Raw genomic sequence first — 16235 nt, forward strand, 5'->3', positions numbered from 1 at the left:
TATAAATCAGTGATCTTCCCAGTTAGTCTGATTCAGGTTCTTCCTATTTTATCCTATATGAATAAAATTAGTAACTGGAAATCATTTCTGCATTGAATGATGATAATGTCAGAACATCTCCCTATCCTCCCTTAAGTACTATTACTACATACAGAGTACTTAATTGACTGTAAAATGCCTTGAGATGATCCTAGTCCATGAAGGCATGGATGTAATTGTAAGACTTTACTTTTCAGGATGCCAATGTTGCAGTTTTTGTTACTTGACAGTGTAAATGTGCAGTATTCTCTTAAGATTGCTATTCTTGAGACTTCTTCAGCCGTGAAATAAAATATTTACTTTCCATTTCTGCAGAGCTGCATTAACCACCAGCTCAATATAATGAATTGAATTAATTCTATTTTTTAAAGGGGCTGGGTTTGCCTATTTTCCAACACAATGCGTAGCAAGCTTCTAATGATAGTTAAAAAAAAACTTTTCTGGAATTGTTTTGGTTCCTGGTGGCCTGGGTTTGGCAGATATGATTGTTATCCTCACCAAAGCATAAAAACCTGCTGGTGCTGAAATGCTGGCCACTATTGTTGAGTAGAGAAGATTAAGGATAATATGGATAGTAGGGGTGACCTTATAGAGATCTTATAGAGTTGTATAAAATCATGAGAGGATGAGCGGGCAGACGCACAATCTCTTACCCAGAGTAGGTGAATCGAGGACCAGATGACATAGGTTTAAGGTGAAGGGGAAAAGATTTATAAGGAATCTGAGGAGTGACTGAGGGGTATATGGAATGAGCTGCCAGAGGAGGTAGGGACTAGCCCTACGTTTAAGAAACAGACAGGTACACGGATAGGACAGGTTTGCAGGGATATGGGCCAAGTGCAGGCAGATGGGATGAGTGTAGCTGGGTCATGTTGGCCAATGTGGGCAAGTTGGGCCGTAGGCCCTGTTTCCATGTTGTGTCACTCTATGACTAGTATTACTTTCACTGGCATTTGACGATATTGGAATATGTACGTGCCTCTGAAGAATGCACCTTCAGCAATTTAAATTTGATGGCCTGTGGATGCATCACTGCAGCAAATACTAACTTTTTAATGTTGTTCTTTTTAAGGAACCAGCACAATAAAACTGCAAGTGGCATTGTACAGTATATGTGATTATTCTTCTGTACACTCAAATTACTTTTGCCTTCAGAATGATGTGCTATTAAAAAAAAAGGATAAATGGTATTATACTTCATACTTGATGGATCGAAGTCATTCAGGAAGATGGTTTCCTTGGAGTTTATAACATTTCATAACCTTTCAGACATTTTGATCTAAAATTATTTGATGCAAAGTTGCAGAGAGATAATATGGCAAGTACCTGTTTGTTGCAAACTGCTGTGACCACAGAAAGTACCTTTTTGGGGGAAATTTTTAATGCAGGATTCAGGGTAGGCAAATGATGTGAGTCTTTTTTTTAAACAAAGAAGAAGCATTTGCATGCACAAAAACATTCCCCTTTTAATTATCAATGCTGTATTTTTGCCTAAATAACTCTGTGTAAGTACCTTCAGAAATTGATCAATTGTTAGCTGCTCGATGCATTGAGAACAATTCTATGTTCTGCTCTCTTAATCAAATTGGTAAAACTGAAAGTAAAAAATATAGATGGGGCACAAGTGGAAAATGGCTTGTGCATTTCCTGGCGTATAGTGCCCTCCATAATGTTTGGGTCAAAGACCCATCATTTATTTATTTGCCACTGTTCTTCACAATTTGAGCTTTGTAATAGGAAAAATCGCATGTGGTTAAAGTGCACATTGTCAGATTTTAATAAAGGCCATTTTTATGCATTTTGGTTTCACCATGTAGAAATTACAGCAGTGTTTATACATAGTCCCCCCATTTCAGGGCACCATAATGTTTGGGACACATGGCTTCACAGGTGTTTATAATTACTCAGGTTTGTTTAATTGCCTCCTTAATGCAGGTATATGAGAGCTCTCAGCACCTAGTCTTTCCTCCAGTCTTTCCATCACCTTTGGAAACTTTTATTGCTGTTTATCAACATGCGGACCAATGTTGTGCCAATGAAAGTCAAATAAACCATTATGAGACTGAGAAAAGAGTAAAACTGTTAGAGACATCAGCCAAACTTTAGGCTTACCAAAATCAACTGTTTGGAACATCATTGAGAAGGAAGAGGGCACTGTTGAACTTACTAATCACAAAGGGACTGGCAGGCCAAGGAAGACCTCCACAGCTGATGCCAGAATTCTCTCTATAATAAAGAAAAATTCCCAAACACCTGTCCGACAGATCAGAAACACTCTTCAGGTGTGGATTTGTCAATGACCACTGCCTGCAGAAGACTTCATGAACAGAAATACAGAGGCTACACTGCAAGATGCAAACCACTGGTTGGCTGCAAAAATAGGATGTCCAGATTACAATTTGCCAAGAGCTATTTAAAAGAGCAACCACAGTTCCGGAAAAAGGTCTTGTGGACAGATGAGACGAAGATTAACTTATATCAGAGTGATGCTAAGAGCAAAGTATGAAGGAGAGAAGGAACTGCCCAGGATCCAAAGCATACCACCTCATCTGTGCAACACGGTGGTGGGGGTGTTATTACCTGGGCATGTATGGCTGCTGCAGGTAGTGGCTCACTTATCTTCACTGATGATACAACTCCTGATGGTAACATAACTAATTCTGAAGTGTATAAACACATCCTATCTGTTCAATTTCAAACAAATGGCTCAAACTCATTGGCCGGCAGTTCATTCTACAGCAATACAATGATCCCAAACATACTGCTAAAGCAACAAAGGAGTTTTTCAATGCTAAAAAATTGTAATTTCTTAAGTGGCCAAGTCAATCACTCGATCTGAACCCAATTGAGCACGTATTTTATATGCTGAAGAGAAAACTGAAGGGGACTAGCCCCCAAAACAAGCACAAGCTAAAGATGGCTACAATACAGGCCTGGCAGAGCATCACCAGAGAAGGCACCCAGCAACTGGTGATGTCCATGAATCACAGACTTCAAGCAGTCGTTGCATGCAAAGGAGATGCAACAAAATACTAAACATGATTACTTTCATTTACATGCCATTGCTGTGTCCCAAACATTACGGTGCCCTGAAATGGGGGGAGTATATATAAACACTGCTGTAATTTCTACACGGTGAAACCAAAATGTAGAAAAATGTCCTTTATTAAAATCTGACAATATGCACTTTAGCCACATGTGATTTTTTTTTCTATTACAAATTTCAAATTGTGGAGGCAAATAAATAAATGATGGGTCTTTGTCCCAAACATTATGGAGGGTACTGTATATTTAAGGCCATTGAATACAAAGGCAAATGAACTTACTCATTCCCCATAAGACCTTATTTGAAGTATGTTCGATAGAGCTCCATAGGATATAAAAGTATATTGGAAAGGATACAATGAAACTTCAATGGGATAGTGAGATGGAAGATATATTTTAAAGAAAGCTTGCAAATTTTGCATATGTAGAGAAGATTAAGGATATGCCAAGACGTGTTATGAAGAATAATCATTGCCCATTGAATTTATTTAGGTTCAGGGATGGCAAATAAGGAAATAATATTTGCAGTGGCTAGCATTTCCATAAGATTATCACTTGAAGAATGACGTGAAATGTCAGGAGAAATATTGGTTTTCGAAGAATTACAGCTCAATATTTGTCTAAAATGGCACATTAAAATACTGCTGTGCAGTGGATCTAAGGTACACAACGACGATCTTGTGTGTAAAAATACACGAGGATTCTGCTTCCATTTGCTCTATCAATGCACAGTTTGCAGAAGGATTGGTGTGAATGTGTGTGTTACATAGAATATGACCAAAAAACTGGGAAAGAGCTGGAATGGAGGACGGGTTTGAGGGGGGGTGGGGGGTATTGGGGGGGGGGGGGGGGGGGGGAGATTGTGGGGGAGGGGGATTGGGGTGGGGGGGTTTGGGGGGTAGGTCAGTAGTAGTTTTTTTCAGCATATATCACGAAAGGAGGACCAAAAGAACCAGAGCAGACAAAAAAATGGTCTGAAACAAAATTTTGATTAAGTCAGAGGGAGGTCAGAGTTCTGACTGGGGGTCCAAATGCCATTCCCAGCAAGGCAGGGGTAAGGTCAGAATAAACACTGAAACAGGACTTACCTGCAGAAGATTTCACCTGCAGCTCACTGGAACTACAGACCAAGTAAGGAGCACTCCATTTTAACGTACAGAGGAAGCTCAAAATGTCCCAGTTAAGGCTGGCTTTTGATGAGGGGTCCTGTGTCATTCAAGAGCTTCGGAAGCACAACTAACATCAAGACATGCATGTGTGCAGTCTGACACCACTGTGCATATTCTGTGACCTTCGAGTGTGAGTATATCACATGCACAAGAAACATGTTCCAACATGTAAGCATGACATGTATACATGACGTTTATACAAAGCAATTGGCATTAGATTAAATTCTTTGTCACACTCCATGTAAGAAATTTCTTGCTTGGAACATTCTAATATAAATGAAGAATATAAAGTTTGCAAGGATTTGAGAAGTCTTTAGAAGAACTATGGGCAGCACAGCATGATGGACCATATACCATATGCTGCTGGCCCAGTAAATATGATCTAATTTTGACCAATTTACCCTTGATTAAAACTACACACATTAATGTTGGAGAAAGTGACCCTGCGAAGGATATTTTCCAAATGCATATCTGGTTCAACTTTTACAACATATCTTCAAAATATTTATTTTGCAAACAATAGTAGTGAAGGTATATAAATCTGCCACAGCATTACAAGATTATGACAGTTTTGCCAACACAGCTTATTTTAAAAACAGGTTCATTTAGTAGCCTTTGAATTTTCTAGATATTTTTGATTCCCAAATATATCCTTTCTCATAAATAGAATAATTCTGAATTCACTGCTGCCATTCAGTCGTTTATTGTTAATTTTACTACTATCAGGAAATAAATTAAGCACCTGTTGGACATAAAGTCAGTGGAGTGATGATAGTGATCAGAAGGACACAACAGCTGGAAAAAGCTACCCAAGATAATTTGATTCGGATGGTAGGGCAGCCTTTTATCGACATTAATACCAGTCTACCAACTGAAATTGCATTGCAACCCATTAAAAAAAATATGGAGTGAAAGATAACACACATACAAAAGTTTCTTACTGACTGTAAGAGGTACCTTATGCACACACCTTTCACTGCGTTATCTACACAGTGTGGATGGAGCACTGTTGCTGTATTCCCCTCTTCTCGCGGATTAGTTTGCCACACTCCAACTCAGTGGAAAGGGTGGTTCCAGAGGTGGAGTAGGATGGATGAGGCTGTTTGCATTGTGATCCATAAAAGAAACAAAAGGCCTTGCATGCAATAAAACAAAGGTGCAGAAATAGCTTTAATGACCAGGAACGGCAAAGAAATTACACGCACAGAAAACTAAAAAGCAAAAATAAATAATGGGTGGCTTTAACTTAAGATTGAAATAAGATAAATGAACACAGTCGATTGGGGCAGATGAGTTATTTGGAAATCCCGCAGAAATCCTTTTCATTATAACATTATAGCCAGCATTATACTGTGAGAGAGACATCTATAATCAAATTAGCTGTAGGTGGAGCAGTTACAACTTTGGAAACTATGGTAAACACCAAGAGATTGAAATTGATGTTTCTGTTGAAGAGATATTCATCATGTCTTCATTAATGAGATAGGGGTCAGCATTTAAAGCTCTTCCCTAATTGTCCTTTAGGACGTGGTGGTGAGCAACCTTCTTGAACAGCTGCTGTCCATGAGTTGCAAGGCATCCTGTGTTTCAAAGGTAGAGTGATTGCAATTCTGATCCAGTGGCAATGAACAGATAGCGATCCACAGCCAAGTTAGGGAGGTATGTGATTTGGGTGGAAAGTTTATTTTAGTGTTCCCATGCATTTGCTACTCTATAGGAGTGGGGACCATTAGTTTGTGAGCTGCTGCTGAAGATGCCTTGGCAAGTTGTAATGGATCTTGGCAATTGTATGTAATGCAGGCATGTTGTTAGGGGAAGTGAAAGATTGGAATGGCGGATGGAGCCACCAGGTGGTCTGTTTTTTCCTACATTATGTAAAAATATCTTGAGAGGTATTAAGTCAAACCCATTCAATGGAGAGCATTCTATTATAGTCCTGACTCATGCCTGGTAGACGTTGGATAGGTTTTTGGGATTCAGGAGGCGAGTCAGAAAACCCAGCATTCTGCCTTTGCTATTCATAGTATTCACCAGGCTGTGATATTGGCCCTCAGTGGACATCAATGTGGCGCCCAATTCTATTGAAGGCACTGTAACTGAATATTGGGAGGTAAGTACTATGTGCAAGTCAGGCAATAGCACTTGTGTAGCATTGCCAAAGAAAGGTGAATTTCTTGCTCTTTCTCTCAAGAAGACTTTGCAGTACTCACTCTCGACAATGAAGACATTTAATAGGTTCAGTAGGTCTGTCAGTAATGATTCTCCCAGACCACACCTGGATGTTGAAGGCTCCCACCCAGAGTTCATTCTGTGCTTTTACTGCTGCTTCAAGTAATGTTCATTGTGACAAAGTATTCATTCATCAGCAAGAGTGACTCAGTCCATGTGTCACCTGATGCTCAGAGACTCCATGCGATCCAGAGCATAATATTGAATACATAATATTCTCTAAACCTCCCCAGTATGTCCCACTGGATTGTAGATGGACATAATATACTGAGGGCTCATGATAGATGCAACTTAGACGTTGGCTGAAACTTTAAACTCTATTAGTACGTTTGGTATTTGCTTGAGTACAGAAATCTACCCCACACCATCATCCCTATTTATATGCTGGTTCTTGGCTGGAAACATGTATATTTGTTAACGCTCATAGTTGCTGTGAACTGGAGGTACCTTTTGAGAACATTCACTCCTTAAAAACAATCTGAGACCTGGCAGCACTTCTATCAAATCAGGGAAAGACATAGCTCTGTTAACCCTTGGGAATATATTTTACAATTAATATTAAAGTGAATAAGTTTGATCCACAGGAGTTGCTGTTAATATGCACACTTTGCATTGATGAAACAGTTTGTAAAATACATATTTTGCAGCACCCCCTTCAATATTTCTCATAGTCATTAATTACGATTGTAAACATACCAATATATTTTCAACTTAATCATTTGAGCGAAAAAAAATTGTTTGAATACAGTGGAAACCTGTTACAATGTCATAACTCCGTACATAACCATTTTAGTGCACATATCTGGAATATTTCTCCATACTTTCAACGTATTGAAAATACCGGGCGAGAGTTGAGGAAAGGAGGCGACAGACAAAGTGGGAACGAGACAGGCAAATAACACAACACTGCACGGCTTTGGGACATAAATGTTTGGTTGTACAAAACAAGAAGCGCAGGACAGACACCATTGTATGCAGATGCTGAGAAGTGTGTCCAGCACTGGCTGAACAACTTCTAATCTTGTGTGTGGACTCGATAAGAAGAAATACAAAACTGGTTATTTTTGAGTCCATTTAAGTCGATTTTAAAGTCCTTGAACATTTTACACAGATACACATGGTGGGGGGAGGGGGGGGGGGGGGGAGGCATAAAATGAGTTAGTAAGAGTAGATGAAGTTCTTGCTTTCTAACAGAGAATATAAAAGACAAATATTATTGTGATATTAACAAAATCAAACCAGAAGTGCTCAAGACCAGAGAACCATTATCATTTGCACCAGCAACTATTGCCCTCCTTGTCTGTTCTTAGTGATTGCTTCTGACAGAAGGGCCATTCCTAACATGAGTAATGTTGTAATAATAAAACCCAGGGAGGAGATTACTATTAAGAGAACTGTAAATCATTTAACAATTTAAAAAATGGAAAGGGAAGATTTGGGTTTTTTTCTGTGATTTCCCAAGAAGTGAGATGATTGAAACAAATTCATTTTCTTTATGAAAAAGAAACTGTTTCAATACATCATTATATTTTGTAATCATTATATTTTGTAAAAAGGATTACATGGTTATGATTTTTTATATTATTATACATTGTAATTTCCCTATGTGAATATAAACCAAAATTAAGTGAAATATATTGTACTTTGTGGCACAGAGTAATTGAGGAAATGAGATATTTCAATTTACCTCAACTTTCATTGATATCCTTAGCCTTTTGTGTATATTTAACCGAATAATAAATGACTGTTTATTTAGCCTGATGATTGGGATATAAGTTGTTGTTTTTTCCATCCCTTTTTAAATGTTCTCCTCATTTATTTTAATCATCTACCTTTGATCACAGCCAAATCCCAATTTACATTTGAGTTGAAAATTATTTATTAGCGCCTCACAAATGTTTTAATTTCACTCTTTATATTGAAACATAACATAAACACCAATGTACCTGTTCAACGTCACTGTTTCTTCTGGATTTGTATACAAATTCACCGATAGCTACAAAGACTGAGAGCACTAGTCCCGCAGCAAGCACAATAAATATTCCTCCTATGTTTTCAACACCAAGGGCGCTTGCTTCTTTGTTGTCCTCTTCCGGGCACTCATTGCCACGCCACCATTTCTCTTTCATCATGTGTAGTTTTCCTTCCTCCTGAAGCTGTAGGATAGCTATTGTGACTTTATCTCTATACGGAGACCCTTAATGAATAAACACAGAGGTCAAACAGAAGCAGCAGCAATACAAATGGAACATCGAAATGCGTAGGAAGGAACTGCAGATGCTGGCTTAAACTGAAGATAGACACAAAATGCTGGAGTAACTCAGCAGGACAGGCAGCATATCTGGAGAGAAGGAAAGGGTGATGTTTCAGGTCGCGACCCTTCTTCAGACTGATGAGTTCAGTCTGAAGAAGGGTCAAAACGTCACCCATTCCTCTCTCCAGAGATGCTGCCTGTCCTGCTGAGTTACTCCAACATTTTGTGTCTATCAATTGTAACATCAGTCGGTGCAGAGAACTGCCAAGAAATTAAATTTGATGATTGTTTAGGCAATTATTCATTAAGCTGCAAAACTTAATTGTCCTTACATTATTATTTTTCGTCCAAGATATGTTGTGAAATTATTTTATTTGTATCATTTAACAGATGGTCCATTTCTAATCATGTTCTGCAAAGACTGAACCAAAATAATTCCCACAAATCATCCAAATCTTCCTACATTTGAAATAAACCTTTTAGAGATACTTTGTAAACATGCCAAATTTGTCCTACTTTGGTATCAATCTTTTGGGAGCTGCAGGTCCCATGACTATTTCCAATTGGCAAAAGTGATTTGAAATTGCAAACACAAGAAATAATGACAACAGCAAACAAGGAATCACCAAGGATTCAAAGGATACACAAAATAAATTGAATAAATAGCGTAAACAGGCCAAACAGCAAATTAAATTTTAACATGGAGATAAATAGCCAAGTAGAAAGATCAAAACAATGTTGGTGTTTCAGTACAGTTGGTATTTGGAATGATGGAATACAGTGTCGCATTCATCAATAAAGCCATTAAGAAATTAGACTATATTGCCAAATGGGAGAATAAATCAGCGCCAAAATGCAGACATAATGGTGTTCACAAGTTCACGTTATAGGAATAGAATTAGGCAATTCAGCCCATTGAGACTACTGCGCCATCCAATCATGGCTGATCTCTGCCTTCTCCTGCCTTCTCCCAATAACCCTTGACACCCGTTCTAATTAAGCATTTGTGTATCTCTACCTTAAAAATATCCACTGACTTGGCCTCCACAGCTCTGTGCGGCAATGAGTTCCACAGATTAACTACCTTCTGACGAAATAAGTTCCTCCTTAACTCCTTTCTAAAAGAGCACCCTTTAATTCTGAGGCGATGACGTCTGGTCCTAGACTCTCCCACCAGTGGAAACATCCTTTTCACATCCCTCTACCTATGCCTTTCATTATTCTGTGTTTTAATGAGGTCCCCGCTCAACCTCCTAAAATCATCATTCAAGTGTGATACGTAGTGCTGCAAATGGACATATAGATGATCCCCAGTATCAAAGAGCTGCGCTAAGAGGAATGACAAAAAGTTGTACGGATTTCCAAATGGCTATGATGCAGCGGGTAGTGTCGGGTCGAAACCCTTCTTCACGAGCACCAGATAGACTTAATGCTGCTCCCTGGCACTGCTGCGTTCCTTCTCCGATCACCCGCGTTTTGCCCAGGTCGCCTCCCACATCCCAAGGACTTGCTGGTTGGTAGGCGAATTGGCTCATGTAATTTCTAAATCTCCCCTGCATAGAAAGGTGGCAGGAGAATCGGGGTGGACATCTTAAGCATGTGAGAGATATAACTGCAGGGGAATAAGTTTAATAGGATAGAGATATGTGATCAAATATTTAATCAGGGAAGTCAATTCGAGAGATAAGGGAATGGAAACATAATGGAATATTACCTTAATTCTACTTTCACTATTTAATGATTGGTACTGAAGTAATGAAATTATTTATGCAACACTTGGATTTACAAGAATGATCCCAGGAATGAGTGGGTTAATATGTGATGAGTGTTTGACGGCACTGGGCCTGTACTTGCTGGAGTTCAGAAGGATGCAAGGGACCAAATTGAAACGTACCGAATAGTTAAAGGCTTGGATAGAGTGGATGTGGAGAGGATGTGGAGAGGATGTTTCCACTCATGGGAGAGTCTAGGACTAGAGGTCATAGCCTCAGAATTAAAGGACATTCCTTTAGGAAGGAGTTGAGGAGGAATTTCTTTAGTCGGTGGTGAATCAGTGGAATTGTTTGCCACAGAAGGCTGTGGAGGCTAGGTGGATGGATATTTTTAAGGCAGAGAGATAGATTCTTGATTAGTACAAGTGTCAGAGGTTATGGGGACAAGGCAGAAGAATGGGGTTAGGAGGGAGAGATAGATCAACCATTATTGAATGGCGGAGTAGGCGATGGGCTGAATGGCCTAATTCTGCTCCGAGCACTTATGATCTTATGACCTTATGAATAGATGTCTAAGAATAGTTAATGTTAGTAAAATCCATGAAATATTTGACAAAACAATTAGATGCTTAAATGGTCACCAAGAAATATCTTAATGGATCAACTATAGTTGTCCAACTGATTATTTAATCCATAATGTTTAAGAAAGAACTGCAGATGCTGGAAAAATCGAATGTAGACAAAATGCTGAAAAACTCAGCGGGTGAGATAGCCATCTATGGAGCGAAGGAATAGGTGACATTTCGGGTCGAGACCCTTCTTCAGACTGATGTGGGGGGGGGGGGGGGGGGGGGCGTGAAAAAGAAAGGAAGAGGCGGAGACAGTGGGCTGTGGGAGCTGGGAAGGGGAGAGGAAGGAGGGAGAAAGCAAGGACTACCTGAAATTGGTAGTCAATGTTCATAATGCTGGGGTGTAAACTACGCAAGCGAAATATGAGGTGCTGCTCCTCCAATTTACGGGGGGATGCACTCTGGCCATGCAGGAGGCCCAGGACAGAAAGGTCGGATTCGGAATGGGAGGGGGAGTTGAAGTGCTGAGCCACCGGGAGATATCCAAGCCTTTAAGTATTCGGTTATTGCGAACTCAGCAGAGGTGTTGGGCGCAGTGATCGCCAAGCCTACGCTTGATCTCACCGATGTAGAGCAGCTGACACCTGGAAAAGCGGATGCAATAGATGAGGTTGGAGGAGGTGCAGGTGAACCTCTGCCTCACCTGGAAAGACTGCTTGGGTCCTTGGATGGAGTCGAGGGGGGGAGGTAAAGTGACAAGTGTAGCATTTCCTGTGGTTGCAAGGGAAAGTACCAGCGGAGGGGGTGGTTTGGGTGGGAAGGGACGAATTGACCAGGGAGTTACGGAGGGAACGGTCTCTACAGAAAGCCGAAAGGGGAGGAAATGGAAAGATGTGGCCAGTGGTGGGATCCTGTTGGAGGTGGCGAAAATGTCAGAGGTTTATCTGTTGTATCTGGATGGGTGAGGACAAGGGGGACTCTGTCATTGGTACGAGTGGGGGGGATGAGGGATATAGAGAGCGGGGCTGTGGGATATAGAGACCCTGGTGAGAGCCTCATCTATATTCGAAGAGGGGAATCCCTGTTCCCTAAAGAATGAGGCCATCTCCGATACCCTGGTTTGGAACACCTCATCCTGGGTGCAGATGCGGCGTATATGGAGGAACTGGGAGTAGGGGATAGAGTCCTTACAGGAAGCAGGGTGGGAAGAAGTGTAGTCCAGATAGCCATGGGAGTCAGTGGGTTTGTAGTAGATGTCAGTCAGTAGTCTGTTACCTGCGATGGAGATAGTGAGGTCTAGAAACGGAAGGGAGATGTTGGAAATGGTCCAGGTGTATTTGTGTGCCGGATGGAAGTTACTGGTGAAATGGATGAATTCCATAATTATCATGGTATTTAGAGAGTCCATGTCATAGACCCATATAGCATGGGAAAAGGCCCTACAGCCCAACTCGTCCATGCTGATTGGGTTTTATAGCTGAAATAGTCCAATTTTCCCCTATTCCTGTAAACATTTCCTATCCATGTACCTATCCAAATGTCTTTTAAATGTCATCATGCACCTGTTCCTACAGTTTCCTCTGGCAGCTCGTTCCATGTAAGCACCACACTATGCATGAAGAAATTGCCCCTCAGGTCACTTCTAAATCTTTCCCCTCTCATCTTAAATATCTGCCTTCTAGTTCTTGACTGTATCCTCGTAAAAAGACTGAGACCATTCACCTGAGTTATGCCTCTGATTATGTTCTATATCTAAAAATGTCACTCCTCAGACTCCTACGCTGCAGGTAGGAGGTCCCTGTCTACCAGCCTCTTATAATTCAGGCCCCCTTGAGTGCTGGTAACATCCTGGTGAATATTAATTTAGTCATCATTCATCACAATGACTTGTAGCAATAGAGCAGGTTGTCTGAACATTAAAAAACCACTACAGTGAAAATAACCTCTCAAAATACATTTATGTTGCTTTCTGCAGTATTTCTTAATCACCAAATGTTGCTTTTGGCAAACAAAGAATACTGACAGTATATAGCATTGTTTTTAATATATTTTATAGGTACTAGATGAAGAGAATAACCATGGAAAACGTGTAAATATAAATGACAGGATTTTCAACAACATGCTACTTTGATGTGTACATTAAATGAAATGTGAAGCAAGCTACTGAGAAATGTTTCAATAATGTTTGAACAAGTACAGATCATGCTCCTAATCAGGGTGTAGATACACTTTTAAAGAAAATATGGAAGGAGTTGAATTTGTTATCCATTGAAAAGAGACACTAACATATAAACGATCTTGAATTGTGCGGAAAGGAACTGCAGACGCTGGTTTAAACCGAAGATAGACACAAAAAGCTGGAGTAACTCAGCGGGACAGACAGCATCTCAGCAGAAGGAATGGGTGACGTTTCGGGTCGAGACCCTTCTTCAGACTCCAGCTTTTTGTGCCTAGCGATCTTGAATTGTTATTTTTCACATTGGAATTTGCATTTTTAAACCGTTTAAGAAGATTCCGACTTACAAACGTAATGTAACTTAAGTAGTTGGTCATCTTGAACTGAAATATTTGATGCCTTGAAAAGTGTCGCAATATGAATTTTTCCCAATATTTTTGTTTCCCATGTTTGAATTTAAAACAGATATTGTTATATAGTCATTTTCTCAGTGTGTTTGCTGATTACAGGATATTAGGTTTAATGCATGGATAATCATGGATTAATTTTATGATATCCATGATAGTGCGATCAATTATCTGTAACCACGCTGTAATGAAAGGATTAACTAAAGCTTTGATCAAGAAACCATGGTATTAAAATGCATTCCGTTGCGGTGGTATGCATGAAAGCCACAACAATTTTTTGGATATGGTGAGTTTTAAACATAAGAAATGGCAGCAGCTATTTTAAAATTACAGACACTTTTTGGGATAAACATTCATGATTGAAAAAAAAAGATTAATGGGGATTATTGCAACCTTGAAAAACCAAACAATTTTAGTCAAATTAAGGGAGGCACGGTGGCGCAGCTGGTAGATCTGCTGCCTAGTACCGTCGGTGAATCGTGTTCAATCCTGACCTTGGATGCTGTCTACAGTGCTGGAGGAAACATAGGCGGTCACAGGGAGAATGTGCAAACTGCACACAAAGGCAAAGTGGGTTAATTGGCCACTATAGTTTAGAAGGATGAGAGGAGATCTCATTGAAACATATAAGATTGTTAAGGGTTTGGATACGCTAGAGGCAGGAAACATGTTCCCGATGTTGGAGGAGTCCAGAACCAGAGGCCACAGTTTAAGAATAAGGAGTAATCCATTTAGAACGGAGACGAGGAAACACTTTTTCTCACAGAGAGTGGTGAGTCTGTGGAATTCTCTGCCTCAGAGGGCGGTGGAGGCAGGTTATCTGGATGCTTTCAAGAGAGAGCTAGATAGGGCTCTTGAAAATAGCGGAGTCAGGGGATATGGGGAGAAGGGAGGAACGGGGTACTGATTGGGGATGATCAGCCATGATTACATTGAAGGGCTTGAAGGGCCGAATGGCCTACTCCTGCACCCATTGTCTATTGTCTATAAATTACCCCTTGTGTGATGGTGGATGGTAGCATCTGGCAGAGTTGATGAGAAGATGGGGAGAATTTAAAAAATGGGATTAAAGTGTGATTAATGTAAATTAGGATTTTCAGCAACATGCTACTTTGATGTGTAAATTAAAGGAAATATGAAGCAAGCTACTGAGAAATGTTTAAAGAATGTTTGAACAAGTACAGGTCAGGCACCTAATCAGGGCGCAGGTACACTTAGGCTTGGTGAGCAATTTCCAATCTGTACATTTCTATGGCTCTTAAATAGTAATAAACTGGTGACTTGTAGCTTTGTGTTAAATAAAAAAAATCAGAGCAGCAGTAAAAACTGGGAAATAGATTTAAAGTAATTATGAAGAAATGTTGAAATAAACCGATGAAGGATCGAAAGTTATTAAAAAGTTATTAGCTTTGACATTGGTTAAGGACTGACTTCATTGGGATGGTAATTGATAACTAGTCACTTCCATAGCTCAAAGAAATTGACAGGAAATTATTTGCATTAATGAAGACACAGTCAGTAAAGAAAAATGAAAGCCAGATTAATGGGACACTTAATACCTTAGCTCCAACAGAGAGCCTAGATTCAAATAAATACTGATAGAACATATTTTGAAGGAATATCTATCCCAGTAAACAAGGGATAAACTGGGGAATTCATAACATTCAATAATCACATATTAGAGCTGGTGCTGTTCATGATAGATTATGCACCAATGCAATACATCAGGTTTCAGGGAGAGTAATTTTACTGACATTAAGACCTAAATTGTCAAGGATGGACCTGGTATAGAAAACTAGTAGAAAGTGAATGTAGCATGTGAACAAGGAATGGACTTGACATTCTAATTTCAAAGCCCAACAAAATTAAATCAAAACATCAAAGCATTCTGGAGAAAATAACTGAAAACAAATGCTTAAAAAAAAAAATCACAGAGGGGATATACTAAAATACATTAAAAAAAAATGTAATTATTTAATTGCTCTATTAGTTGTGCTCAAGTAGCTCAAGTTGCATCATAATTTTGGAATCTTAGCAATTTTCCTTGAATGTGATTTTTTGTGATCAAAGAGGAAGGCTGATCAGACAGACAGGAGTACCTGGATGACAAGACATGTTGAGGCTCTGGTCAGAAAAGGAAACATGGGTCAGGTGCAAGCAGCTGGGATCAATTGAATACTTGGAGGAGTATAGGAGATGCAGGAGTATACTTAAGAAGGACATTAAAGGACAAAATGGGGCAATGGTATAGTTTTGGCAGAGAAAATTAAGAGAATTCAAAGAGATGTTCTGTTCATTACGAGAAAACGAGCAACTAGGGAGAGAATAGGGTCTATCAGAGACCATTGTGAATGGCTGCATGAGATGGGCGTGGTCCTCAATGATTATTTCTCCTTTCATTTTACTATGGAGAAAGACATGAAGAGTAGTGTAGGAATGTAGGAATGTCAATTGGGATATCTTGGGGATTTCCTGCATTGCAGTCAAGGAGCTGCTGAACATCTTAAAGCATATGAAGGTAGTTAAATTTCTGGGGCCTGGTCCAGTATATCCCAGAACACTGTGGGAAGCTACTAATCAAGGGTGAAGTGCCAGAAGACAGGAGGCTGCAGAAAAATCTGGGGACTAAGAGTAT

At 39.8% G+C, this 16235-nt stretch overlaps 1 protein-coding gene across 1 annotated transcript in view; it reads right to left on the reverse strand.

Annotated features, from left to right (window-relative positions):
* The window catches only part of grik1a (glutamate receptor, ionotropic, kainate 1a), a 276013-nt gene that overhangs the window by 10693 nt on the left and 249085 nt on the right, over positions 1–16235 (reverse strand). Inside the window, 1 exon segment of the mRNA XM_055644485.1 lies at positions 8429–8679. Within this exon segment, the coding sequence (XP_055500460.1) occupies positions 8429–8679 (251 nt within the window).

The sequence above is a fragment of the Leucoraja erinacea genome, chromosome 13 (assembly GCF_028641065.1).
Source record: "Leucoraja erinacea ecotype New England chromosome 13, Leri_hhj_1, whole genome shotgun sequence".
NCBI lineage: Eukaryota > Metazoa > Chordata > Chondrichthyes > Rajiformes > Rajidae > Leucoraja > Leucoraja erinaceus.